Source organism: Mycteria americana, chromosome 1 (genome assembly GCF_035582795.1).
Source record: "Mycteria americana isolate JAX WOST 10 ecotype Jacksonville Zoo and Gardens chromosome 1, USCA_MyAme_1.0, whole genome shotgun sequence".
NCBI lineage: Eukaryota > Metazoa > Chordata > Aves > Ciconiiformes > Ciconiidae > Mycteria > Mycteria americana.
Genome location: NC_134365.1, coordinates 51852281 through 51879105, shown reverse-complemented (window position 1 = coordinate 51879105; position 26825 = coordinate 51852281). Strand labels below are relative to the sequence as shown.

Here is a 26825-nt window from a genome sequence, read left to right as displayed (position 1 = left end):
TAACTCCCTGAGCATATTTATTTTAGATCCATATTACTAAAAATTATTTCACTCACATACATATGTTTAATGACAACTCTCTTCTTTTCATTGTTGAAAGTAGTTGAGTCTCATTCTAAACCCAAGATATATTATGCAGGATTAAAGAACAGTCCACTAAATTAGTTTTGTTCTTTAACCCTTTTCCAATGCTTATTTTAATGCCAGTTGCCATACAGCACTGACTTGGTTAGAAAAAAACATCACCTAAATGGAAGATTAAACATCGTGTTTGCAACTCTAAGCCTACAGTAAAAATAAATTAAAAAAAAATCAAAACTAACCCAAACATTAAAAGATAATCAAACATATATAACATTGCCTACTGCTACCTGATGGAAAGGTTGTTATAGTAGAGAATTCCCTAGCTTTGGAAAAGAGCTTACTTTTGATAGATATCTACTCAAATACTTAGATGTATTATTGCACCTTATTGCAGCCTTGCTGCAATATTGCACTTTAATATGTGAGGCATTTTGTGCATATTCTGAGAAAAACCTTTGCAATTACAGATCAGATTAAGACACTGTTAGCTTTCATAGTCTTGTTACAATAGCATCTGAAAATCAAAGCCACACCCAAATAATTTTTGCTGATGCATCATGAAGTAAATGACTCAGGATTTCTCCATTAGAGACAGGGGCTTCCCACACCCAATGTTCTTTACTATGATAAAATTTACTACCTAGTAAACCCCTGTTCTAGTTTCCAACCATAGCTAATGGAGCAGATTAACCTTAAAAGTAATATTTAATGCCATTGCACAAAATAAGAGGTTTAAAGATCTCTTCTTAAAATACAGATAATGTTTTTCCAAAGCTGAGGTTTCCAATATCCCAAAAACACTGTGGGAGCTTAAACCACCTCCAAAATAACTACAAGTTATGAATGATCAGTTAAACAAAAAAAGAGTAAATGTTTCTACCACAATGACAGCAAAGGCTAAGATATGCTGAACAGGTGGCTAAACTCAGAACAAAATAAACAGTATTGAAATCTGCTCCCCTCTCTCAAAACACAGATTTGAAGAAGTTGAGCTAACACTCACAGACAGTGCGATCTTTGTCTCCTGGAAGAGGGTATTCCATTTTTCTCTTCGGTACTGCTCCCATGCACCTGACAGAATCTCGCCTGCCTCCCCGTTTCTTTCTGCTTGTCCCTCCAGGATGACCCGAGCCGAGGACGAGAAGCAGCCGTCAGTGTAATTGCACCTGTGCCCCTGCACAGTAGCATTTTCCTGACGGCATCAGCGGATGCAGTTTGAAACTTCCCAGGACCGTGCGATTTCTCCTGACTAATGTGGCTTTCTAACTGGGGGGAGGGAGAGGAGGATGACAGATTGCTAAAGGCTTTTAAAAAGATACTGCTTGAAAGAATTACTGCACATCGATCTTATATGCAGCCATTAATAAGACTTTCCAAGCAACAGTATTTAAAAGCCTTGGTCATATTCTCCTGGCTGGTAACCACCTCCTCCTGTGCTCCAACTGACAAAGAGCCAGGCACTGACAGGGCTAATATTAGACAATGACTTCAAGGCAGCAAAAGAGTCATTTAAATTTCCTCTTCTGCTTTCACTGCCGCAGGAGCGTAGACCTTGGTTTTTCCAGCACTACTGTATCATCTGATTTAGAAGCAGGCTCCAAGAACTACTCTGAAGCCATTAATCTACTACTGTTCCCGGATATTTTCTGGTGCACAATATATATCTAATCCTGCATGCACCCACGTGTCCTGAAGAGTTAGGGAAGTTTTATAGCTGTGTATAGTTCTGTATCACTTGGTCTGTGACATGGGAAAGGTCTTTCCTTTACATTTTCAGCAGGTGGTTGCACATTACTGCCATCGTGGAAAAGTCTTAGAAAGAAGTATTATGTACTAGACAAAGCCCTGAAACTGACTGAGAGCTCTGGATTATCTACTCATTCAAAAGTGGACCTGCGAATACAGGTGAAAAGCTGAGCAGGACCTTTCTGACAAGGACAGAGATGAAAAATACCTGAAAAACTGAAAGTAAAAGTGGTAAATGTTACCTTCCCTGGAGGACAGGGTAACAGGCCAGCCAGACTCTGTACCTGGAGCTTTGGGTGGGAAGTCACTGATCATGCAGGTCATTGGACTAGGCTGATACAGGAAAACTGGTTTGTTTTATACCAGTTACTAACAACTCACAGATTTTACCCTTCACTTACATTCAAAACTTAATTAATGAAATTAATGCACCTGACTGGTAAACTAGTGGAATATTTCTGAAACCTCTTTAAAACAGCAGCTCCAAACAATTAACTTGTTTATCCATTATAAATCATGTTAATTCTGACTCCTAATGACAACACACGGTAAGCAAACATCTTTACTGACGTGAAAAGCATCCAAGAAACAAAAAGAGACAGTCACATTATAAAGATTAAAAGTACAGTGAGTCTTTTTTTTTAATTCAAGTGTCTCAAGGAAGTTGATTCACGACTTGAAGTTGTGAGAGCAGTACTGCAGAACCCTCTCGTAAACATGACCCCAGAGTAATTAATACAAAGGAGAATTTAAAAATTTATGGACCAACACCTCAAAATTTACTACGGATCATCATGTACTTTTGTCTTCAAATTTTCTATTAAAAAAAATAAAGGCAATATGGGTTCACACACATACAGCCCATATAATACTTTTCTCTGTCTGTTCAGATACAACATTAGTGTTATCCAAAAACGCCTGATGAGTTTACTTGACCTCCGCAACAACTAGACTGTTCTTTACACAGTTTTAAGCTTGCAGTTTATTTTATTTTCTCTCTGGTATCACCTGCATCCCAGTCATGTGATGAAAAGGAGCACAGCCTGTCCTCCCCTTCCTCTTAGCAAACTGCTGAGAAGCAAAATAGTCCATCCGTCACTAGTCCAGGTGCCTCTACAGTACACTGCAATTTGCAGCAGAGATGTCTCCCCAGGCTGCATTTACATGGTCAATTTAACGTGCCATTACCAGTGGGTGCAGATGAAAGCTGCAGTACCATTTTAGAACACTAATGGTAATATTTATACAGCCAAATGGTGAGATGGAACAAGGAACTGATCTAATTGTAAAAAAAAAAAAAAAAAAAAAATCCATCTTTTTTTTCTTTCTTAGCCAGGCTAGTTTATTGTCTAATCAGTCTCCTGAGCCAGCTTACAGCATCACCCACAAATCCAGGTGCCAGCACAAGGAAGAGGATGGGAATAAGCCGGAAAAGAGGAGTGAAGCCCGAACACCTCTTCTGGCACCAGCCCACACTTCAGGCAGACAAAGCACAGTCTCAGAACCAGTTCATCAGAATGACAAGTGAACTGTGGCTTTGAGAGAACTGTGTATTTAAAACTGGCTTTATTTCATGCATATGTATAAAATGAGACTACTACATCTTTAGTCTACCCAATATTCAGTGAGAAAAATCCTATTGAGGCAGCATTACTGGACACTACCATTAAAGTTGTGTGAATGTTCTTTTCCAGCTTCTTCTTTTTCCTAATTTATAACATTTGAGACATTATTTTTTAGAATCCAACATTTGTAAGCCTGAGGCTTGACAAAAATCACATTACTTTGCAAGTCCTAAAGTTTTCAGGTTTTTGAATGAATGTGACTTAAAATTTTCATCACAACAAAATGTTTCTGAGGTTAGGTTTCCTGGGGTTTTCATTTATTTTTGTTTCATTTTTTTAAACAAAATAATTTTAGAATAGCTCAATTTGGGTCGAGAAAGCATTTGTAAAAACAAACATCACTGAGCATTTTGATAAAAGCTACATTTGGTTTAAAAGGGTTCAGATGAGGATTTGAACATCTCAATTTAGTGATGCACCAGTATTCGAAGCACAGAAATACCATATTTTAGACATGTTTTACTGGTGTAGGCATGCAGAGAACACATCAGCTAAAGGCTGTTCTGAATATAGTTGTACTGTGCTGGGAAATGGTGGTGCCCTCTTGCTGGAATCTCTCTTAAATCTTACAGAAATCTGTATATGAGAACATTATATGTGGGCATCCTCCATGCCCCTCAGCACCAAGCAGCATCTTGGCTTGTTGCCTAAATATGCAGTGAGAGTTGTCTTTCTGAACTTGACATTGGAATGCATTATGATGTTGCCCAATATTTCCCAAGCACTTTTGTCCCACGTCCCTCCTAAACAGACTCCACCATTCCTACCTCCTCCCCACACAGGCCAGACCCAGTGCCACATAGTGGCCAGCTCTGCTGAGACCTGGCGCATCCTTTCTCTCTCAGGATGGCATGCTGCTTGTAAAGCACTTCTCCACTATTTTAAGGACTCATTTTTCACATTAACTTCTTCCACTACAGCAAGAAGACAAAGAATGCAGACCATGTCTCTCCAAACTCTGGAAAGGGTAATTCCATTTCTGTGCATATTTTCCCCCAACGATGGGAAGATGACTGCTTGAGCAAGGACTGGCTGTGAAATGAGAGCACCTGTTATACGTTCAAAATCTTTATTCTGAGTTTGTGGGTTCCAACTCTAGGTTCAGTAGAGCTGTGTTCAATATTTTGCATAGATATAAACTTTTGAATTTCAACATGAGATCTTTGACTCTCTTTGCATTCATCCCCAGCTTGTTTTCTTTTTAAATACAGGTTAGTATGGATTCTGAGATTTGATGCAGATAGGTGAGCCAAAGAAAGTCTCATTTTGTTAATTTTGTATTATTCTCTCATTTGCACAAAATAAAATTTGAAGTTGGGAAAGATCACATATACAATTGATATTGTATTTTTGAGTCTGGGATTTCTAACGGGACAAACAATAAATCCCAAATGTAAAAGTCTGGAGCCATACCAATGATCAGATCCTCTAGATCTAGAATAAAAGATTAGATTCAACAGTGACACTACCATCATGACACTCAGCCAGCCTTTAGTGGGGCTATTCTTTAACATGTATTTCCATTAGTACTGAAATAGCTAGTGAATAGCAACATTAAGTAAATAATATGGACAGAATTGGTTGTAGGAATGGCACAAGACTCATGAATTAATTAAAACCATGTCTCAAGTGAGGAAAGCTTTCTTTCCTAATTAAAATTTTTAAAAAATGGAGAGAGAAGTTTATGGCAATTAAGGTAATTTGGTACTATGTTTTACACAATTCTACATGCAAAGCTTTATATTTCAAACATTGTGTATGAAAAAGCCCTTAAAAATCTAAGGTGGTGGGAGTTTGACATTGTGGCTGTCAAAATCTCATTTTTTTTGTGCAATTGGGTGAAAAATCTTGCATGGATTATTATATTTTATATAATATATATCTTGCATGGAATCTTTCTTCTGCAAACACAGCATTAAAATGGAAATCAATAAAAGTCAGCTCCAATCTTTCCACCAGAACCATATAGCTGACACAGTCAGGAAGACTTTCTGGGATTAGGTTCCAACAATGGTCTGGGTGAACCTGAAGGAAGGAGCATCTCACACATGAGGAAAGGCTGAGGGAACTGGGACTGTTCAGCCTGGAAGAGAGAAGGCTGAGGGGGATCTCATCAATGTATGTAAATACCTGAAGGGAGGGTGCAAAGAGGACAGAGCCAGGCTCTTTTCAGTGGTGCCCAGTGACAGGACTAGAGGCAATGGGCACAAACTAAAACACAGGAGGTTTCCTCTGAACATCAGGAAACACTTTTTCACTGTGAGGGTGACCAAGTACTGGCACAGGTTGCCCAGAGAGGTTGTGGAGTCTTCATCCTTGGAGATATTCAAAAGCCATCTGGACATGGTCCTGGGCAACCGGCTCTATGTGGCCCTGCTTGAGCAGGGGGGTTGGACCAGATATCTCCAGAGGTCCCTTCCAACCTCAACCATTCTGTGATTCTGTGAGCATAGCTTCAATATCTATCCAAATGTAAAAAAATAAACTTGCACAAGCTCATTAAAATACAGCACAAATGACTTGGCTGGAACCAGAAATCAGGAGCCAAAAATGCACTCAAAGAGCAGTGTTTGGATCACGCTCATCCCAGGGTTCTGAAAGAATGGGCACAGTAGATCAAAGATCCAGCAGAAAGGATTTTTAATAAATCTATAAACTCAAAAGTGGAAAAAAGCAAACATAGTGCCTATATTTACAAGGAGAAAAAAGCAATCAGGAATATGTCAGGCCTATGAACCTGATCAAAAGCCAGCATGCTACTGAGAATAATTATTCTTCCTTGCAAAATTCAAAGACAAAGAAGAAAACAGATGATCATCAAAGAAGATATCACATGGGTTCACCAAAGGTAGATTGTTCCAAGCTCACTCGACATCTTTCTTTGACAAGACAGCTAATTTTTCTAGATAAAGGAAATGCAGGAAGTTTATATGGACTTTTTATACTGTGCCATATGGGGTATGGACTTTTGATACTGTGCCATCTCAGTTAAGATGAAAAAGGAACCAAATATGTAGACGGCAGAGATAACAGTGGGTTACGCTGAACAGAAAGCTATCAGTTCATAAGAAGGCTACTAATGGAGTTCCTAAAGAATGAGTCTTTGGTCAAAGCTTTTGAATGTTCCTTAATTAACCTTATACCAAAAAAGCATGCTAATGAAAATTCCCAATAACACCAGTGACATCATATATGCAGAAAAGGATTGAAACATCATACAAAAAGAGCTGGATGACATTGAGTGGGTACTGATAATGGCATGCAATTCAACAGTAGACAACAGCAAGACCTTACACAGAGGGACTAATAAAAACAAACTCTCCAATAATGTGGAAGCTGTTGATAACAATAAGGACAGACATGAGTGGTTACCCTATCATAGTACAACCGAGTTAAACAGTATGAAGACTTGAAAAAGTTGTTTGTAGGCCTAGGATGCAAGAAACAAAGTATTCGCAGCCGAAGCAAGCGAAAATAGTTGTACAAGTCCCCAGCAAGAACACCGAGTACCATGCTGCAAGCTCAGGTAAAGAAAGATGAACTCAAACTGAAGTAGATGTAAAAAACTCCAAAAACCAAACAAAAAACCAAACCAAAATGAAGACCAGGAAAATCTGTTTTGTGAAAGGAAGCTAAAATATATTGGATTATTCAGTTTAGCAAAATCCTTAGCCAGGATAAGATTGCTTTCTATGAATACATTAGGAGAGGTAAATTCTAGAGAAATATAAGAACTATATTTGCTAATGGATGATATTAGCAGAAGTGCAAGTAGGTATGAAGTGGCCATGAATAAATTTCAAGTTAGAAATTGGATGGCAGTTATTAACTATCAAAGCAATGAAGTTCTGACACAGTCCTCCCAATGCAATAATGATGCAGAAATTTAGCCAGTTTTAACAAGGAGCTTCTTTAATTTATACATTAAACAAAAAAGAAAAAGAAAACAAGGAGAAGATGTCATTGTCCAAACAACAACAAAAAAAACTAACACAATTCCAGTCTCATATCAAAATACACAAAACACTGCAATTTTCCAGAGGACTCTGGGGTACACTGTAACTGCAGTGCACACTACACTGTAACTGCAGCATTCTGTCTTCTAGCCCATTTTGTAAAAAACTCATCTCAGGTAACTTAACATCAAATTTCCTATCTCATGATCTCCCTTAATAAATTAAGACAGACATTAATAATGCCATTCATTGTTCCTCCATTTTTTAGTACAACCTGCTCTACACTGCAACAATTTTTAATTTGACGCACTGCCAGCAGATGAGCCCCAGCCAAGCATATCAGGGGCACCTCTGTGTTTCTTGGGTTCTGTCCCCTCCCCCCAATATTTGTAGCATTTTAATTACAAGAGCAACTGGTTGTAACAAATGCAAGAACTGAAGTGCTGAGGACTATGCAGTCGGTGAATGAAAATCACTGGTTGCTGTAGGAATTAATTTATAAACTGGACAGAGTATGGCAGCACTTAGTGGATAAAGTAAAGTGCCCATCACTCATTATTGTTCAATCACAATGATCTGCAATGGCTCTTGAACTGGATGGAAAACACTGCTTTCCCAGGGCAGTGACCCCATGTTTGTGCTTCCCTTCCCTCAGAGATACATTAATGTAAAAGACACTTCAATAGTGAGAAAAATAATCGGTCCTTGGAAGCTCATAAATATCTATCAGCAGGCCATCATCTGTTTGATACTGCATAATTAGTAATGCAGACAGCTGTCATGGATGGATTCAGGGCCTGGACAGAGCTATGACCTGAAAAATGTGCAGAAAAAAACACTGGGCATAACTGTGATGTGGAACACATGAAGCATACCCCATTTGCTTCTCTTCCCTCTCCTACCTGTTGGGTATGAAAAACATGAAGGACCACTTCTTTCCGGATTATGCATTTGTTAGCACACCACTACTGCTTGTAATACTGACCGATATCTTGTTCGCAAGAGCTCCAAAAGCACAGATAAAACAGCTGTTCACAGTAACCTAGGTCTAAATGCTGAAGGCCTCCTTGCAACAGTGACCACTGAAGAACAACATGGGAAGTGACCTACTGAGGTGCAGAAAAAAAATGTAGTTGCTTACCAGAAACCACAAATAATTAAGGGGAAGAGTTTGGAGCCCAAGAAAAAAAACAGTAATTAAAACCTAAATACGTTGTAGCATTAACTACCCATACACTTTTTGACTCCTTGCTAATTCCCATCTCTGGCTCATCTGTGTGGAATATGTTCATAATTCTCTGTGGAGCCTTCATTTTACAATAGCATGAACCCTGCTGAGCACTTCTGAAGATAATTTTTGTGGGTATTTCAAGGTACCCGTTATTATCAGCGGGTATCTCACCCAGCTCTGCACCCCAACCAAACAACAACAACAAAATCTGTATTTTTCCTACTGTTGCTTATCTGATGTTATAGTTACACCCTAATATATGAAAGATAGGTGACCATGTCACTCAGTATACCTGTAAGTGTGTATATATATACACCCCCACACTTGATACAATAACTTTTCAAAGAGCCTTTACTAGTGACAGAAATCCATTCCCAAAATGCAAAGAAAACAGTGAAGTGCATATGCACGTGCAGGTAGATCTTTTACTCCCTATGCAGCAGAACTTTCTCAATCAAAATGGTAACTGCCGCACAAACTGAAGAACTGTGGAACTGTAAAACGAGTATCACTTTTACTGAAGAAGGAAATGCAGAGGGCAGGCATTATACCCATGAAATAAATTCTCACCATGGATTTATGCCATTAAAGGAAGCGATTTAGCATAGCAGCAATATAAATAACAGATTTTATTGTTAGGATTCCAGGTTGGTTGTGGATAAACACAAAACTTTGTGGTACAGACCAAAGCCATGTACAGGTGGTACTTACACAGCTGAGAAAAAAATAATTCCTTATGTAAGGAGCTTTTTGCATCCTGATAAAACAGGAAGCTATATTACTATTACAATAATTAATAATTTTAAAGACAGTATTTCTCTATAGCCACCTTCTCTGTACACCTACAAAAACAGGTGTCCCCTCCACGAAGGTGCAATTACATTTACCCGCTGCAAAGTGATCTGATTTTGTTACTGAACTGCAACAGCAGATGTATTTCGCCACTCTTTTAAATAAGGCCAAGATGATATTGTAGCCCCATTATCTAACAAGACATGCAATATAATTGTAAAAGTTTTATGCAAATCCTGTAAATAATGCAAACTCTAGAAAGATAAGGTAGTTTCAGTAGTTACTACACTGATGAGTGTGTGCTGAAAGGCACCTTTTATGTGAATTATACTGATTTAGAAGCCGGATTTATTAGCTACACAGCGGATTTACTGTCTCTGCCCCCGACCCCACGGTTCAGTGGCCAGTGCAGCACGGTGTGAAGCCCCACGCAGGCACTGTGCTTTCTGCGCCAGCAGTTACAGGGACGTGCCGCCGGCACACACCGCGCCGACACTCCGGCCGGCCGGTTACCCCTCCTTCAGCCCCTAACGGCTCTCAAGGGCCGGCGCAGGCGGCTCTGAGGGAACACCCGCCGACACGGGCCTCCCGCTCCGCCGCGCCTCCTTCTCACCGAGATGGCAACGCCGCCAGCCCGAAACGCGGGGACAGGCAGCCCGGCAGCCGCCGACCCGCGCAGCGCGGGCGGGCCGCCGCACAAAGGATCGCCCCTTCCCCCGGCTGAGCCTTCCCCGGCCCGGCTCCCTCTCCCGCCAGCGGTCCCGCCCTCGGCCTGCGCGGAGGGGCGCGGCGCGACACCGGTGCCCAGGCTGCTCTGGAGCGCGGGACACCCCCCGCCATCCCGCCGGCTCCCGCCCTCCCCCGCCCGCCACCGGCTGCCCGCGGCAGGCGCTGCCCCCGGCCGGGCCCCGCGCCCGCCTCACGCCCAACGGTCACCTCGGGCGGCCCGGCGCACGCCGCCCCCGGGGGCCGCGGCGCAACGCCCCGGCGAGGGGCGGAGAGACACGGGCCCAACCCGCCCCGGGTCACCCCCGCGCCCACCTCAAACACCACTTCTTCGTCAAACTCCGGTGTCATCCTTCTCCGCCATGCCACCCCCTGCGGGCACTCTGGGAAACGGAGTCCGCCGCGCCGCCGGCGACCCCTCCCCGCCCGGCCCGGCCCTGCCTCGCGCCGGGGGGAACTACAGCCCCCAGAAGGCACGGCGAGCGCCCGCTTCCGGGCGCCCGGTGGGCGGTGCTGATTGGTGGGCGGGGCCAGGCCGGGGCGGGACGCGGGCCCGGCAGGGGGCGCCGCTGGGCGGCGGCGGCGGGACTGGCGGCGGGCGCTGCCGGCGCTCACTCTGCCGGCAGCCGCGGGGCGTTATGCGGCGGCGGGCGGGGAGCGCTGCTGCTGGTGCTGCTGGCTGGCGGCGCGGGGGAACAATGGGCTCCTTCTCCTCGGCCCTCAGAGGGGCCGTGGCGTAAGGGACGAGGGGGAGGACGGCGCGGCGCGTGCGGAGCACCATGAGCTCGGCCGGTGAGTGCCCGGGGAAAGTTTGGGGAGCGGCGGTTCCCTTCTGCCCGCCCGGCCGGCGGCAGGCGGGGAGTCCGCGTGCCCCCGCGGCCAGAGAGCTTCGCCTCACCCTGTGGTGGCCGGCGGGCCCCGGCGCCGCGGGACGGGGCGGGGGATGAGGGAGATGCGCCGCGGCCGTCCCGCGGTGCCGGCGTGGGACGGGACGGGAGCCGGAGCCGCCGCCGCGCTCCTCGTCCCGGCGGCGCCGGGCGGTTGCGGCCGGCTCTCCCCCACCGTCGCGGCGGGGCCGGGCGCTGCGTGCCCCCCTTGCCCCGGGGGAAGCGCGGGGAGGCGGGCTGGGCGCGCTGCTGCGGGGGGCGAGCGCAGGGACACACACGCAGCCTCGCACCCCGCTCCTGCCCCGGGGTCAGCCCTTCCCCGGGGTCCGCTACGGGCGCCCGGTCCGCCCCGGCCTCGGGGCTGTGCGGGCACGTCCCTGCCCCGGCGGCCGGCGCTGCGCGGGGCTGAGCCGGGCTCTCCGCTCACCTCCCGGCGTGCGGCTCTGGCCGCTCTCGCGTGGCCGGTGGAGAGACTTCGCGCCCGGTGGCGGAGCAGGTCACTCCGCGTGGGGCTGAGCTGGCGGCGGGTGAAGCCTTCCGAGAGCCTCCGCCGGGGGCCGGGTTTTCTGGCAGGAAAGCCAACACCGGGGTCTGGGTTATCGCTCCGTGTGACTTCGCGGAGCTGCCAAAGTTTGTCAGCGGCTAAGCTCCGGCTTTGCTTCAAGGCTGTACCTGCCTTGATCCAGCTCGTACAAGCCAGCCCTCACGCAGAGGCAGGGATACTGGAAAGCCAGCACTTCTGGCGTTTCCAGCTGCTAGTTCGAACCGACCAACTTCAGTGCTTTCCTTACCTTCCCTCCCTCTTTTCTTGACTGCTGCCAATTTTACGGCTAAAAAAGCTGCAAATTGTTGGTTTAAAACAAGAGCTCCCCGTGTTTAAGGGAGTTACTCGTATTTGCCATTTGTTTGGCTGCACGGCGGTGCGCTGTTAGGACTTTTGTTCACCCATCTGTTAGATTAGTGGATTCCTTTCTTAGTCTGCTGGAAGATGAGAATAGGAGTCGTTTCTGCGTTGACAAGATGTCATGTGTAAGTTATGATCGTTGGGTGGAAACGCAACTAATTACAGTGTAAACCTGAAGCAGCAAAGTGCTTCCTGTAGGGATGGAGGGGTGGGGGGGGTTTCTAAAGAAAAAGCAATACACAGACATCAGGCAAAAACATCAACCTAGTTCTTAGTGTTTTCCTCTCAAATACGTCCAATTGTTATCAAGTCCAGCGTTAATTAAGTTATCTGGGCTCTCTTAGTGAATCAGAATTTACTGGAAAATAAAAAGCTGTTTAATGCATCTTTCTGCTCCATTTAATATATTTCCACTTTTAATATATATGATAGAACTGGTTTTGTTTAGATCTGGAAAAACGTGTGATAAAGCGGGATATCATCTCTGCTTAACAGCTGCGTTGTCTGTTCACATTGTTTAGTAGGGCTGCTGGTTCACTGCTGCTCTTTTTGAGTTAAACAGCTGTGCAAATAAAAGATGTGTTAGGGGGTGCTCAAGAGCTTAGAGCTGGGCTGTTAAAATTTGATATGGTACTAATTTGCAGGAAGTTGGGTAGATTTTCAGTGCTAAACAGTGATTTTGGGACTTCTAGAGCTGAGGTGGTGTGACTGAGTCTCCCTGTTGTTTTAGTTTATGTTGTGATGGTGTTTGTGGGGCAGGTGAGGAGGAAGGGGTTCTGATGAACAAAGTCAATTAGAAGGCAGAAGGGAAAGGGATGCTGAGGAATATCAGTAAGAAGAAAGTGGGACAGTTTCATGGAAAATTTGAATTTTAGGGAGGGATTTGAAGGGGAAGGCATAGAGAGAGTCCTGGTGGGCAGGAAGAGGGAAGCTGAGGGGTATGTGAAGGCTACTGCAAAGGGGATGAAGAGTATTTTGTGTGTGATGGATTATGTGAGGATAAAAAAAAGATATGGGGAACAGGTGAAACAAGATCAGAGATTCATGATCCTGCTGACAGTGTCATGACAGCTTTTGACATTTCGGTTGAGGAGCTCATAGGCAGGGTATGAAGAGACTGAGGACTGCCAGAAGACAGTTCTGAAGGTTTAACATCCATCTCTTCATATTGCTGCAGAATTTAGCTCCTGAAATATATAGACATGCTTTATAAAGCTATTGCTCAAATAAAAACGTACCAACTCCTATATTTTAATTTCAGTGCCGTGATCTATAGGATCTATTTCCTACACTGAAATTATTTAGATCGTGAATTCAGTTACTACTCTGGTTTGTCCTGTGTAAGCTAGCTTTCTGACAACTGATCTGTAATACAGGTTTTCAGTAAACATGTTATCCTGTGTGAAGGCTTCAGGTGGAATTTGAAATGCCTAGAAATCCTTCTGCTCTTCCTTCAGTTTAACTTGAAGGGCTTGAGTGTGTCTCTCTTGTGTCTTGTTTTAATGTACCTTTAGAACAAAGCAACCTGGTACAGCATCATCAGTATTGATTTAATATTTTTAAGTATGATTTGCAGGTATGAGTGACTTCAGCTTGAGATGCAGGACTCTCTGAAAGAGATACTGTGCTACTTGAGGGAGCTATGGTAGGGAGAGAAATACAGAACACAGCTTCTGTCCATGGACGGAAGTTGCGAAAGGTCCAACACTGATAACCCAGCCTTCACTCCACTCCAGCTTGCCTTTTGCCTTTCTAAATAATGCAGTGCATTTTCAGTTTATTGCTATATATCTTTTCTAGTTCCTCTACAGAAGTGTTTCATTTAAATCTCAGTCCAGAGCTGGATGTAATTCAGTGATAGGTGAAGCAGTTCTTTCATAGCTGTTGCTTACATATATGAAGATGTATATGTAAATCCAGACTTGTTAGAACTAAGGAACTATAGCACTTATTTAAATTACTTCTAGATAACTTAAAAATTATCTTATTGCAGTGATCAACCTGTACATTGGTTTCAACTTTCATTTATAGCTGCTACTCTCACTGCTTTCTCACGTACTGCATATACTTTATATACGATGCTGATGAATGTACATTTACTCATTTTCTGCCTGGAACTATTGTGCTGTCTTCAAGTATGTCCTTTGCCTTTAAAAGGGAAAAACAAAAGCTCAGAGTTGCGAGTTTGACATTTATTACTTCTTGCTGAAGAAACAGTCCTTATATGTGAATCTATACAGCTTATTTAATGTGGGCAGGACGTATAGCTTAGACTTTAAATCAGATTTGACAACAGCAATGAGAAATACATAGTGTGTTTTAATGTCAAAAATGTAATTCAAAGGGGAAAAAACATAGCAGGAACAGAATAAACAAAATCAACATGACTTTTCCAATCAAACTTCATTGCTTTCACGGATTGAAAAAATGAGGCCTACAGGGTTTAATGTCCCTTTTACCCTCTAATATGTCAAGTCTCATTAGAGTTACTCAGCTTTATCTCCACATGTGATCTTAAAAGGTTGTTTATTCATCTCTCGTCCTTACTCTAAAGTTATCCCCAACTTTCCTGTTGTATTTCAACAAGTCATTGAATGACCTGAGATTTTGAAATTAATGTTTTCCTTTTTCAGTTTATTTAGGATGTTTTCTAAAACCATAGTGGCTTGGAAACCAATCGTTTTCCCCTTGTATTTTAAAAACTACATGTGTTATCTTCCGGGATGTCATGACTCATTCCTTTTTTTGTTTTCTTTTGAGCATGGTGGCACCTGAGAAAATCAGAGCCTCTGCATAATGAGAAAATAAATACACATTCGCAGGAAATAAATTAATGATCTCACAATACTTTTTTGAGGTGTATGAGGTACCTAATGAAACTTACTTTCTGTAACTGAAAGTAAAGTAATTGAACTGAAGAGCCTTGTTGTGTGTCATTAAAACTTAATGCTGGTGAACTGGAGTTTTAAAATACTTTATCTGTTTCTCTGTGCAGTGAACTACCATCTCAATAATCTCTGACCGTATCCCGAATATGTAGCAATAATTATCTCTCTCCCTACATGCTTTTTAAAAGCCGGATTGGCTTTCTTGTTTTGTGTCTGTGAGTTGTAGTGGTTTATGCCAAAAGTAGTCCCAGGAACAGTAAATTGGCTGTCGGAGCGAGCTTCTCCTTCATGTAAGAAAGAACAGCATATCGATCCCTTGGTAGATACCTTCTGGGCATTGTATTATTTTCATATATAGCCTACAGATGTGATTTCCTAACTCTGAGAATACTGTATGCGTATGTAAACAAGGTGCCATGAGAAAGGCAATATGTACATTTACAGTAGGCCAGCTGCTAAGCAGTAACTAAGTTTCAAGCCCTTTCCTTTTCTTTTCCTAGTACATATGAAATAGCTATGTGAAGTAGTATGTGAAATAGATTTCACCTTGTAGGTGAAAAAGAATGAACTACCTCATATACTGTGCGGTAAGGTAAGAGTATACGTATAGCCAGCTTCTGCAGAGTAGCTGATTTGTTAAATTCACACCTTGGCTTACCCCATAGTAACTTGATTGTGTACCTGTACCTTAAGTTTAGGTCCAACTGCTGTCAAAATCTTATGTCACACTGATTCATTGTTTTACTGTCTTCCTGCTGTTTTGTGGTTCAAAAAGGATATTGCTTTAGGGTGGGTTGCAGGATCCTGCCATGGGGATACCTCTTGGGTGGCTAGAGATAGTCCCGTAGGGGACCCTGAATACCAGGAGAGAGGCCTCTGTTCATGTGGAGCATTGCAAGGAAAGGAATATCAAGTTATGTTTTCATGACAGCGTCCAGAACCATTTGACCCTGTTTCTTGGACAGATGCAGGTGAACATAACTTGGTTTTTTGCTGTTCTCAAGTGTAGAAGTTGTTAGCATAATCTCAAAAGTATGGGCATAAACATAAACTGGGAAAATGTTCCTTTAGCAATAGTAGGGTTTATTGCAGAAGAGGTAGTGCTATTTGATTTTTTTTTTTTTTTTTTTTTTGCCTCAGTTCGACTTCATATTATCTTCTTTTCTCCCTATTCTTGTGCTGGGCAGGCAAGATAACAAGAGGTAAAAATTTGAGGATAAGATTTAAAGCTGTGTAATAATATTGCTTAAGACCGCACTGTCTTATTGGCTTTCCTGTTCATTCATGATATTGCATAGGAGAAGACACACGAGCATTTTTAAGTGAGGTCCTCGGTTGCAAAATCCTATCATCTGAAGAACAGAAATGGACAGTTTAAGGCCAAAACACTGAGAGTAGAAGTTGCTCCAGGGTGTTCTCGTCTTCCTCTAAAGCAACTTGAAGGTAGGACAGGAACGCGTGCCAGTCGAGCAGTAACGAGTGTCGGTCGCAGAGGAGCTTAGCAGGATGAGAATGGGTGTTGCTTTTTCCTCAGCACGCTGGAGGAGATAATTCACCAGAGGGGCAAATGTCTGTTCTCTGTGCTGTGACCTGAAGTCGGACAAAGAGCATATGCATTGACCTGCATAGGTGGTGCTAATGGCTATTTATTGTTAGAAAAATAATGCCCTTTTTAATCCCCCTTTTTTAAGGGTCTTGGGTGTGTTGGTATTTTTAAGCATTTTTTTTAAATTCAGCACTGAACACAGTGTTGGCTGTTCCTTGATGAGCAGTAGATTTCCTGTTGGTGATGGCAGCTTTGTTAGTCACTTTATTTATGGATTTCTTCCTTTGCCTAGTCAGGCAAGTCAGAGGATATCTCTGGCTCCTAATCATTTAATCTGTTTATGTAAATAAAACTTTGTGTTTCTGCTCTTACATTTGGGTTTATTACTGGTAACCCATGATGCTATTCTGGATGCAGGGATCCTCTCTGAGAAATGGGGTAAGATTGGAGGGAGGAGCAGGGGAAATCATAGTGATTCTCTATTCTAACCTGCTGAGTAAGACAAGCCAGAGAATCTGATGTCCCGTCCAAAATTTCCTCTGAAACTTCTACACATCTCAGAAAGTGAGTTTAGGTTGACTGTAAGTGCTGGTGGCTCCACCACAACCCCAGGTGAGCTGTTCCTGTAGTTAATTATTCTTTGGGTTTCATAATTTTCAAGCTTTGTTTCTAGTTTGAACTTGTCAAACTTCAGTGGTCAGCTATGGGGTCTTGTGTCTTTTTTTTTTTTTTTGTGTCCCCTGATTAAAGAGCCATCTGTTACCAAAATCTTTCACATGTGCGTAAGTATATATACTATTACCATCTCACTTCTTAAATTCTTGGTTAAATTAAGCAGGATGAACTTTCTTGGGATTTGAGGCATGATTTTTAGACCTTGGATACTTCTGTAGTTATTTCTTGCATTTGTCCCAAGTTTTCCTCTAAGAATGCCAGAAGGTGACGTAGCAGGTCACTAACAGTCTGGCAGGTGCTGTGTACAGAAATATTTTCAGCTCCCTTCATCTTTTTATATTTATCTCCTTGTAATTTGGAGGATTATTTACCACTTAGCTGCAGACCTGCATGGAGCTCTCATAAAATAACTAGCTGCGATGATTTCCAAATTCTCTTCAGTTTTTACTCTCCTAAGCATAACCAACTATCTCTATTCTTAGGTGAACATATGGCACCAGGAAAAAGCCCGTTGTCCAAACAACTTGCCACTCCATGCACTTGTTGTATAATGTTTCCTTGATTATATTTACTGTTTTTCACCAAAGAGGCTTGCTTATGCTTGTCATTTAACAAAAAGTCATTCTCATATGACTTCCAGTCATTCCTTACACCTTTATATATAAGTTGCCTCCTACTTAGTGTTCTTTCTATTCAGGATGGGAAATTGACCCTTTTAAAGCACTGTGTTATGCAGAACTGGTTTTTATCCATACACGGTGAATTAAATTAGTTTATAATCAACTGAACTTTAATTCTTCATTTCTAATTGAAATCTAATATACTTCTACCCTTGCCTAGCTGCTGTGATTTTTTTCTAAGAAGTTCATCACTTGCATTTTTCAGAAACTTAAAGATACTTTGTTGAGGAAAACTACTGGTATGCATTCCCTTCCTGGAGTCTTTCCTCTCACGTCATATTTATGTTTGAAAGGGCTCTTCATCACATTCCTTTCTGATTGAGCGGTTGACTGCAGATCTGTATTGATACCGAGACTGTAATGTGCCTGTTAATACATTGACCTATATCTACTCTAGATGAAATGAGCAATCACTTTAAAGCAGATAGTGGTGTCTTTATTATACGACATAACTTGCCCGTCTCTTCTGTCTGTCCCAATGGTTTTTAATGTTGAAGTAATTTGAAAAATTCTAATAGGCTTAGAAATTGTATTGAATTGCACTTATTATCAGAAGTGAATTTTTCTTGCTCTGTTCATTATCCAGGTTTCCACTATTGGCTTATAAACAGCTGGTTTGTTTTCTTTGCATCCCTTTACATTTTCATGTTTTAGTTTTGAATCTTAGGTAATGGTATCATATCATAGCTTCTGAGTGTCTTCCCTAATAAATACTAGTTGAAAGCCCTTCAGCGTAATCTAGTTCGATTGCTATCCAAAACATTAGGCAGTCCCACTAGAAAGAAATTTCCAAGGTTTATGGACTTCAATTTGTAGAGTGGGACAAATAATCCACAGGGTATCACTTAACCTAGCCAGTGTTTAATCTCCCATATCTTCTGCAATCTGTTTCTCTCATTTGGGCATCAGGAAGGGTTCCCAAGCAGACTGTCTCTCTCCTGTTTTCAGGGAGCTTTAATATCTTAATAAATATTACTGAACATGTCCCAGGTCTACTACTGCCTTGTGTTCTGTGACAAACTGGGCATCCTTTCCTTGGTTTTTACTTTAGAAAACAGGCTCCTTTATTGCCATCACTTCATTCTCCAACTGAATAGGCAGTTGCCTTGTCTGAAAGTGAGAGTACAACTCTCTTTTGCTGTTCAGGATCAGTGGTTGCGCATCCAAAGGGTTAATCCCCCCCCCCAGCAAACTCTTGACTCTTCACTGTGTGGGAAACCTCTGTCTTTGGAAGCAAGAGGTGGTATGTCCTTTGCTGGTGGTTGCTGGCTATAGGGAGCTGTGCTTTTTGAAATAAATTCTGCATTCCCTCTTGCAAAATGTCTCAAAAATTATCTCTACCATCGGGTTTACCTTCTTTGCTAATATAATTGCAGTGAGGGCAGCTATTCTACGTGTAAGTGGAGTCAGTCTGGATACCATTTAATGATTCATGTCCTAGAAAAACATGGTTTTCCTGTTTCTATAGTAGAGACATTGTTTCTGGCCATCTGCTTAGAGCAGTGGCTTAGTGTTTGGGAAATGCTTGCAACTGAGGGCATCTGCCTTTTTTTTTTTTTTTTTTTACCATCTAGATTTCTTTCAAACAAACAAAAAAAAATCCTAAACAGAAAAATCCCCATGCCTGAAACTTTATTCTCGTATTTCTAGGCTAGAGATTAGGATATAGTTGCTCATCTATAATAATAATGGTGATTAAAAAAACAACCAAACACCAAACCCACAGTTCAGAGGGAATAATAAATCAATGGCTTGCCCAGTCTCTTTGCATGTGAAACATTAATTAGCATGGTTTTTTGAGAGTTTTATTTAACATGTGTATGACTTCCTGAAAGTGTACCAAAATATTGTTCAAAACAAAGGTAATAAATAGTGCAGGTAGTACATAAAAAAGCAGAATGAGAAAGTTGTTTACTTTATAAATCAGTTTTCATATATCAAAAATCACTCAAAGCACTTAGAAATCTGAAATTATTCCAGCATATGGAAATAAATTGGTCATAAATGATCTTCTGCAATATTAAAGTGTTTCAGGCATATCTAAAAAAAACCAAACCAACCTGCAAAATAAACAAACAAACCCCAAAACCACCCCAAACCACTACCACAATCAAAACTCCATAATCTTGAAGTTCCTCATGTGCTCCTTTTCCTGCTGTCCGCTCTCCCCGGGGTTTGTCATCTTGTGCTGTCAAGTGGGTCATAAGTCATAGCAGAAGTGACTGTTTCTAGGTCAGACAGTAACATGTTGGGAAGAGTAATTTTGTAATATGCACAGAAATAGTATTTTACCTTTACAGTAGGAAAGTACTGACTTGCTACAAACTACTGCATTAACTTCACGCCACAGACTCATTTCACTGAACTGCTGGTAGTGACATGACAGTTTTACAGCTGGTACAGTAATCTATCTCAGTATTGTTTGAAAAGAAGAGGAAGAGAAAAGGGAATTTTAGATTACACATTTCCAGAGGTGGTAGGGGAAGGGACTGAACTGTCCTGGTAGTTACCCTAGCTGTTCTGTTATCTTCATGGCTTATTATACACGAGACACTTAACATATTTGCACCATTTTTAAATGGTATTGTAATAGTTCAAACTGCAAAACCAGGCTAATCTACTCTTTTTTTTTTTTTTTTTTTTATTAGCATCATACTAATATTAGTATGATACATCGTATTGGTATCTGAGCAAGGATATGTGCTTTCATAAAGTTAAACTATTTTTTAAATGAACAAGTTACCCTTGAAGACTTTTCCCACCACTCCTTGATTGTGCCTGTTAAAACGAAGAAAGGCAACTAGTAAAAAAGCAGTGGTAGGGACGCGAGGCATGCTTTTAGGAGAAAAATGTATACATATACGCACAAAGATCCTGTAGATCGTGTGATTTAAGTGTTACAAAACTCCTAATAATACTGCGGTGCAGGTGGAGTTGTTCTGTGGGCTGATGGTGACTAAAGTTTTTGTTTTCCATCCCTCCTAGAAATTAAGAAGCCACCGGTGGCCCCCAAACCGAAATTTGTGGTAGGACACAAGGCGACGCCTCCACCTGTTGCACCGAAGCCTGATGTTGTACTTTCTGGTGTTATACAAGCAGCAAGGAAAACCAAGCCAGCAATTGCACCAAAACCAAAGGTTCTCAAGAGCTCATCTGTTCCAGAAGTTAAACCTCCATCATCTACACGAAAAAGCACAAAAAGCTTTGAGGAGCACAGGGGAAATTCTTCTCAAACGCTAGACCACTTGAACTATAAAAATGAAGCCTCGGAAGGGAGTACTGATAACACAGCATACATCCTACCAATGTCATCTTGCAAATTTGAATGCCTTCATAAGCTTGGAAATGGGGAGAACACCTGTAAAACTCAGATTATTTTTGAGCACTTTGAAAACTTAGAGAACATAAAAGTTGGTGAAAAAACCGCACTAGCTCTGGGAGATAGTCACAATGAAAAACTGGCAAATAGAAATCAGGTGGTTTTGAAAGCCAGTATTTTGGAAGAGAAACTTAAGGACGTTCTAACTCATAGTGTGTTTCCTAACAGCAGTCCTGTGAGGCACAGGTATGCAGACAGACTTGACAAAGGGGATGGCAGCAGTTCCAAGAATGATGTTAAAATAGAGTTTATGGAACTTGTACAGTGTTCATCGTCTTCTGAGGTAGCTAAAGGGAAGCCACAAAATATTGATGGTAAGCTCAATGCTGATGAGTTTCGGATGTCTGAAATCTGTCCTAGTTTGACTGAAAATAACCACAGTTGCTCTTGCCCATTGGACCAGGAGATCCTGGAAAACGAAAATTTAAGTAGCAATAGTACGTTTTCAGGTGAAATGGGTATGAAAGCAGATGCTGATAAAACCTCCTCTGAAACATCTTCAGTCCTGAGCTCAAAAGTGCTTCCTATCCCTAAGCCAAGAAAGCCACGTGCTGCATGTCTGGTCCGTCAGGATGGCATAGATACCACAGGAGAAGGAACAAAGGAACCACCTAATTCAGAGAGAGATTCTTTTGGGCTTGCAGAACAAAACTTTAAGAAGCCAGCAAAAATTAATATCCTTGGTCAAAGCGTTTGTTATAACAATAATACAGAAGTGCTTCATCCTGAAAAATGTGAGATAACTCAAAGCAATGCAGACAAAATGCATCAGGTGAAGGAATCTGCTACGGAAGAGTCAACTTCACAAAATCTTTTGCCTCAGTTGTCACACAAAACTTCTGATTTGGTGGAAAGTGTTGCATGTTCTTTAGATGCAGACCATAACTTAGTTAACTCCATGGATGACGTGACAGATGATGCCGGTATGCTAGATGCTGTGGACAAAAGGACTAACTTTGTCAGATGTGATACTTTGTCCATGAGTTTGCCAAAGCAACTCAAATTAACTGGCAGTCAGCATTCATCTGCTTCCAATAGCTTCCATGTTTCCCCACAAAAATTGGAAGATAAAGAAGTTAAAATAAAGGATGAAAGTTCTCCAAAAATTGTTCCTAAGAAGCCACAGAGGCACAGCCTACCGGCTGCTGGCCTACTGAAAAAAGCTGCTTCAGCAGAGCTTGTGGAGAAAAGTTCTTACACCTCCAGTGAGGACAAGTCAAACGGTGTTCTGGAAGGATCTCATTTCACATGTCCACCAGCCAAGGAGCAAGGTGCGCTGTCGTCCTGTGACATACCCAAACGTTCTTCTGAGAAACCCGTCTGGAAGTTACCTCATCCTATTCTTCCATTTTCAGGAAATTCTGAATCATTAAAAACTGCTAACATTGGTACCAGCTTCAACCACTTGACTGTTGTGACGAAGCCTAGGGCCAAATCTCTCTCTTCTGTGGACATGGAAAGGACAGACAAGCCTTGCAAAGACCATCAGAAGAAAAATAGCTTGAAAAAGTTTCTCAACATGAAACTGTCAGTTTGCTTGATGAAAAGCGACTTCCAAAAATTTCTGTCTAAAGGCAGCCAGTCAATGGATAGTGCCATTGCCAACCTTTCCACCGGCGAAGGGTATGGGAGCAGTAGCAACCGGCATATAGCATCTGTAGGCAGTGAAAGGAAAGCTAAATCTGCCAAGGCACATTCTGTAGAAATAAGTAGTCCAGTGTTGCAGAAGAAGAGGCAGAGAAACAGAAGTCAGCCTGAGATGCGAAGTAACCAAAGGCTGGAGTCTTTAGATGGTCATGTACTTTTTGGAGAGAATTTGTCACAAATGCATTTGAATTCTGTAACCAGCACTTGTGCTCCAGAGTACGAGAACGTGCGTCACTATGAGGAAATACCTGAGTATGAGAACTTGCCTTTTGCTATGGGTGCTAGGAGAAATCTCTGTTTTGAATGGCAGAACTCCAGCAGCGTGGAAGACCAGAACCCTGGCTTCTATGAGGCTGAGGAGCCTTGTGAAGCTACAAGCAGGCGTTTGAGACTTGGCAGGTAAAACAAAGAGAAAAGGGGAGTTAAACAGCTCCATTGCAACTCTGTTGGTTGTAAACATGCTTAGATGATGACTTGAGAGGCTGTACCCTTTTTGTTAAATGTCAGCAGGACAGTCATTGCTGTGTATCTTTATATGCTTTTGCTGTTTTGAAAACTGTTTGCACTTGGTAAAGAGTCAAGAGGGAAAATAAGCTAGTTATTTCTCATATATGATCAAAATTTGGGAAACCAACGTATGTGCTTTTCCAGATTTAAAGCAAATCAAATACAGTCATGTATTTGTGCCCAAGAATGGGGAGGAATGAACCTTACCACAGTCTCAGGGTGAACTTGAGTAAGTGTCCATAGAGTGCGTAGTTGCTAGGTTTGTAGGGGGAATGAATATATTTTTAGATCAGCTGATAGAGCTGGAAAAGCAGACAAGCTTTTGGGTATGTAAATTCTTCATCAGGTCTTGAAAGCTTTTCAGGTATAACAAAAGATACTGCCTCTCCCAGAATATAGTGAGTCTTCTGTATCTCCCTGTGCTCCCAACAAAGGTAGCAGTAGTGCATGAGTTCTGCGTGACGCATACAGACTATTACTGAACGACAGGCTTTGGTAACTCTGCGGGTTGCTGCTGTGTTTTGTTCTCTCAGGAGGTGGTGGAGACAGGTAATATCAGCAGATTCAAAAAGGGATTGGACCGATTCACATATACGTCCAAAACAGATGCATAATGAAGAAAATAAGCTGAAGAATCTTAACTTCAGCTATTCAGTTGGTCTTACAGATCCCCAAGATTTATCTCAAACCAGCAATAAGGATTTGAATGAAATATGCAGCCTGTATACTTCATAGTCCCCAGCAAACTTCTTTACATTGTGGAGAATATATGCCTATTGACAAGAATAGATGAACTAGCTTATAGATAGTCACATTTAACTTCATTTTTCACTGAGAGTTACTAAGCTTCATTTCATTTTGGATGCATGTGTAGCAAAAGGCATGCTCCAAAGAATCTGAGAGCTGGCTGTTCTTTAGGGGAGTATGTCCCCTTATATAGGAAGAGACAAATATTTTAAGTGGCATCCTGTGTTAATAATTGCTTATAGAGTTGATTTTCTCAACATTGGACTGTTTGATGGAAAGCATGAAGCCTTATCGTGGGAAGTAGGATTTCTGGTTACGGGCTTGGTATTCGTATAGTTATTCATGTGGTTGTTGAGTATTTTTCTTGTTTACAGTAGGGTGTTTCTTGGGTTTGTCTTGGTACAGTTTAAGTTCCTGACTGAGTGTATGCTTTTTGTTTAAATCTAATCTTTGGGTATCTTTTGGGGGTTTTGACCACACTCTCTTAGTATTCCCTTGAATTGATTTACCTAAGAAGGGTGAGACCAAACTTAAATAGCATATATTTTATGTGTTTATGTGATCTATTTTGGTTTGTATTGTGGTTCTGGGTCAGGTGAATGTATGTCTTTGCTTTAGGAAACAAAAAGGACTGTTTTGCTATATGAAGTATGGTAGGCATGAGACTGCAGTTGCTCCTTGAGTGAAATTCTGGAGTTTTCTTACCTGGCTGAGTGCGAGAGGTTTATAGTTATTCCCTCTCCACACAAACCTTCCCCAGTACCAATGGTGTTTTAAGGGTTTAAATGATCTCTTGCACCCTGGCACATCTGCAGCTGTAGCTGCTCCTGAAGCTGGATGTTCTTGACATAACTGGGTTTGTGTTGTGTTTTTCTTTTAAAAGCACACCATGGAAAACCATATCCAGAACCCTTTATGCAAGTGTGTATTTTAAACCAGATTACATAGTCAGAAACTACCTTAGGAAACAATTAATGCATGCAGTTACTTCAGTTGATCTCGGGGGACAAAGAAATCCCTAGGAGAAAAAGGGACACAGTGGGGCAGTGGTCTCCTGACCTGGATCAGCTGCCGCTGAAGAGCAGGTACAGGTATTCATTTTGGCTCTGGCTTGGGAGGTGTAAGGGTCCTCGCCTGGACGGAGCCAGGCAGGCAGCTACTCTAGTTTTCCCATCTGTTGTTATCTCAAATCCTTTGAAGCTTCTTTATCAATGTCGTCTTACCTTTTCTGCACAGTTCTTTAAGAGCCTTTTATAATTTCCGGGGCCAGGTGGTATTATAAAACCAGTTAGAGAAACAGTGCTGATGTTATTGAAATAATTACCGCTCGTGTTTTCCTCAGCCTGTCAGAACACGCACTTAGCTCTTTTTCATAGATCATGGCACATAAAACTCCTGTAATGCACTGCTAATGGGAATCTCAAAGCAAATTATCTTATGATTAAAGCCAATGTACAAATGAGATTGTTCTGAGAAATTCATAGACCGATTGCATACACTTCTAGTCATAATAGCACGTATGCAGTATATTAAGTCTGAATGCCAGGCTTGCCATTACCAGAAGAGTTTGGTGGTGTCTTTACCCCATGTTACATTTCTTTCTGGAGGAAGAAATAAAATTTTCATAATGTACCCAGTGCTTCTGTGGTTACTGAGAAATTTCCTCCCGATCCCATCTGGTGAAACCAGTATGCTTTAATGGAGAATGGTAATAGCTTCTGACTGTCTTATCCTAAATTCATGTCTTACTAAATTCAGATACATTTTGTTTGCTTGGGCCTTCTCACAGGGATGTAAATGCAAATGGCGGGCCTGGGTAATTAATGGTGGGGTATCAGTTGTCGCTTACCACTTGATTGTTGAGTTATTTGCTGTCACCCTCCCTTCTACTGAAGGTGGGCTTGGCTTTGAAAGGAAGAGAACCAGGGCCCTGATACGGTGTGTGAACCACTGAGGTGAGCCAGAAGCTGCTGATGGGAGACTGATGGGTTTTGCTTGTTTTAAGTAGTTCAGGGGAATAGTCTCAATAAAGAAAATAATGTCAATACATTGGGAGCAGATCATCCATGTTTTGTTTCCACTATTGAAAAAAGAAAATCTCTTGAAACAGTTTTAAAGGATTGTTTATTTTGTCCTAGTCTACCTGTTTGACTACCAGTTTAAAATAGATAATGAAGGTGAATGCATTATTATGAGGACTCTGTAAACAAAGCGGGTGAAGAATAGATGCTGTGGGATAGAAGATAACAACAGGGAAAGCAGCTCTTAGGTTTGGTTTTTTGAGAAATGAATGATTCAGGCCTGAAAAGTCAGTGCTGCTGGTACCGCCACAATTTGTTTTAATGTCATCAGAGACCAGTGGTTGAAATGGTTCTGTTTTGAAGTAACACCATTTTCTTAAAACCTCCTAATGAAAGAGAAATATTTATGCATTGGTTATCCTCTTTTTAGTGACAAACCTTTATTCTGAGGAGGACAGCAAAATCTTCCTTAAAACCAAAAGTAAAATTTGTCCAGTAATCTAAAGATGCAAAGGAACAGTGAATGTGCCTTGGAACATCTGTCGTGCTGCAGAAAACAGAAACTGAAACTTTTCTGGATCTTGTGGGCTTCCTTTTGGTATTTGTTACGTTGTTCTACGCAAGAGAATTGTACTTCAGGTTGAGTTAGTCTGGTCCTTCACCCTTCAGGGAATAGCATACTGTATTTACTGGCTACTTTTGACAGTGTTCCTCCAACATGTTACAAATGTACATGACTGCTAATTGATGTTGATGATATTTATAGCTGTGTCATTGTGCTTCC

The 26825-nt window shown here is 41.8% G+C and overlaps 2 protein-coding genes across 7 annotated transcripts in view; one reads left to right on the top strand and one right to left on the bottom strand.

Moving 5' to 3' along the window:
• VEZT (vezatin, adherens junctions transmembrane protein) overlaps nucleotides 1–10775 on the bottom strand; it is a 57947-nt gene extending 47172 nt beyond the window's left edge. For 4 of the 5 annotated variants that reach the window (XM_075497386.1, XM_075497391.1, XM_075497409.1 and 1 more), the window contains exon 1: nucleotides 10476–10775. In XM_075497386.1, coding sequence (XP_075353501.1) covers nucleotides 10476–10511 — 36 coding nt within the window. In that variant the 5' untranslated portion in view covers nucleotides 10512–10775. The remainder of the gene's footprint in view (nucleotides 1–10475) is intronic. The other variant, XM_075497398.1, reaches the window with a different exon arrangement.
• A 46-nt stretch (nucleotides 10776–10821) lies between these two features.
• Nucleotides 10822–26825, top strand: part of FGD6 (FYVE, RhoGEF and PH domain containing 6) — a 74817-nt gene continuing 58813 nt past the window's right edge. For both annotated transcript variants that reach the window (XM_075497369.1, XM_075497375.1), the window contains exons 1-2: nucleotides 10822–10952; nucleotides 20726–23165. In XM_075497369.1, coding sequence (XP_075353484.1) covers nucleotides 10940–10952; nucleotides 20726–23165 — 2453 coding nt within the window. In that variant the 5' untranslated portion in view covers nucleotides 10822–10939. The remainder of the gene's footprint in view (nucleotides 10953–20725; nucleotides 23166–26825) is intronic.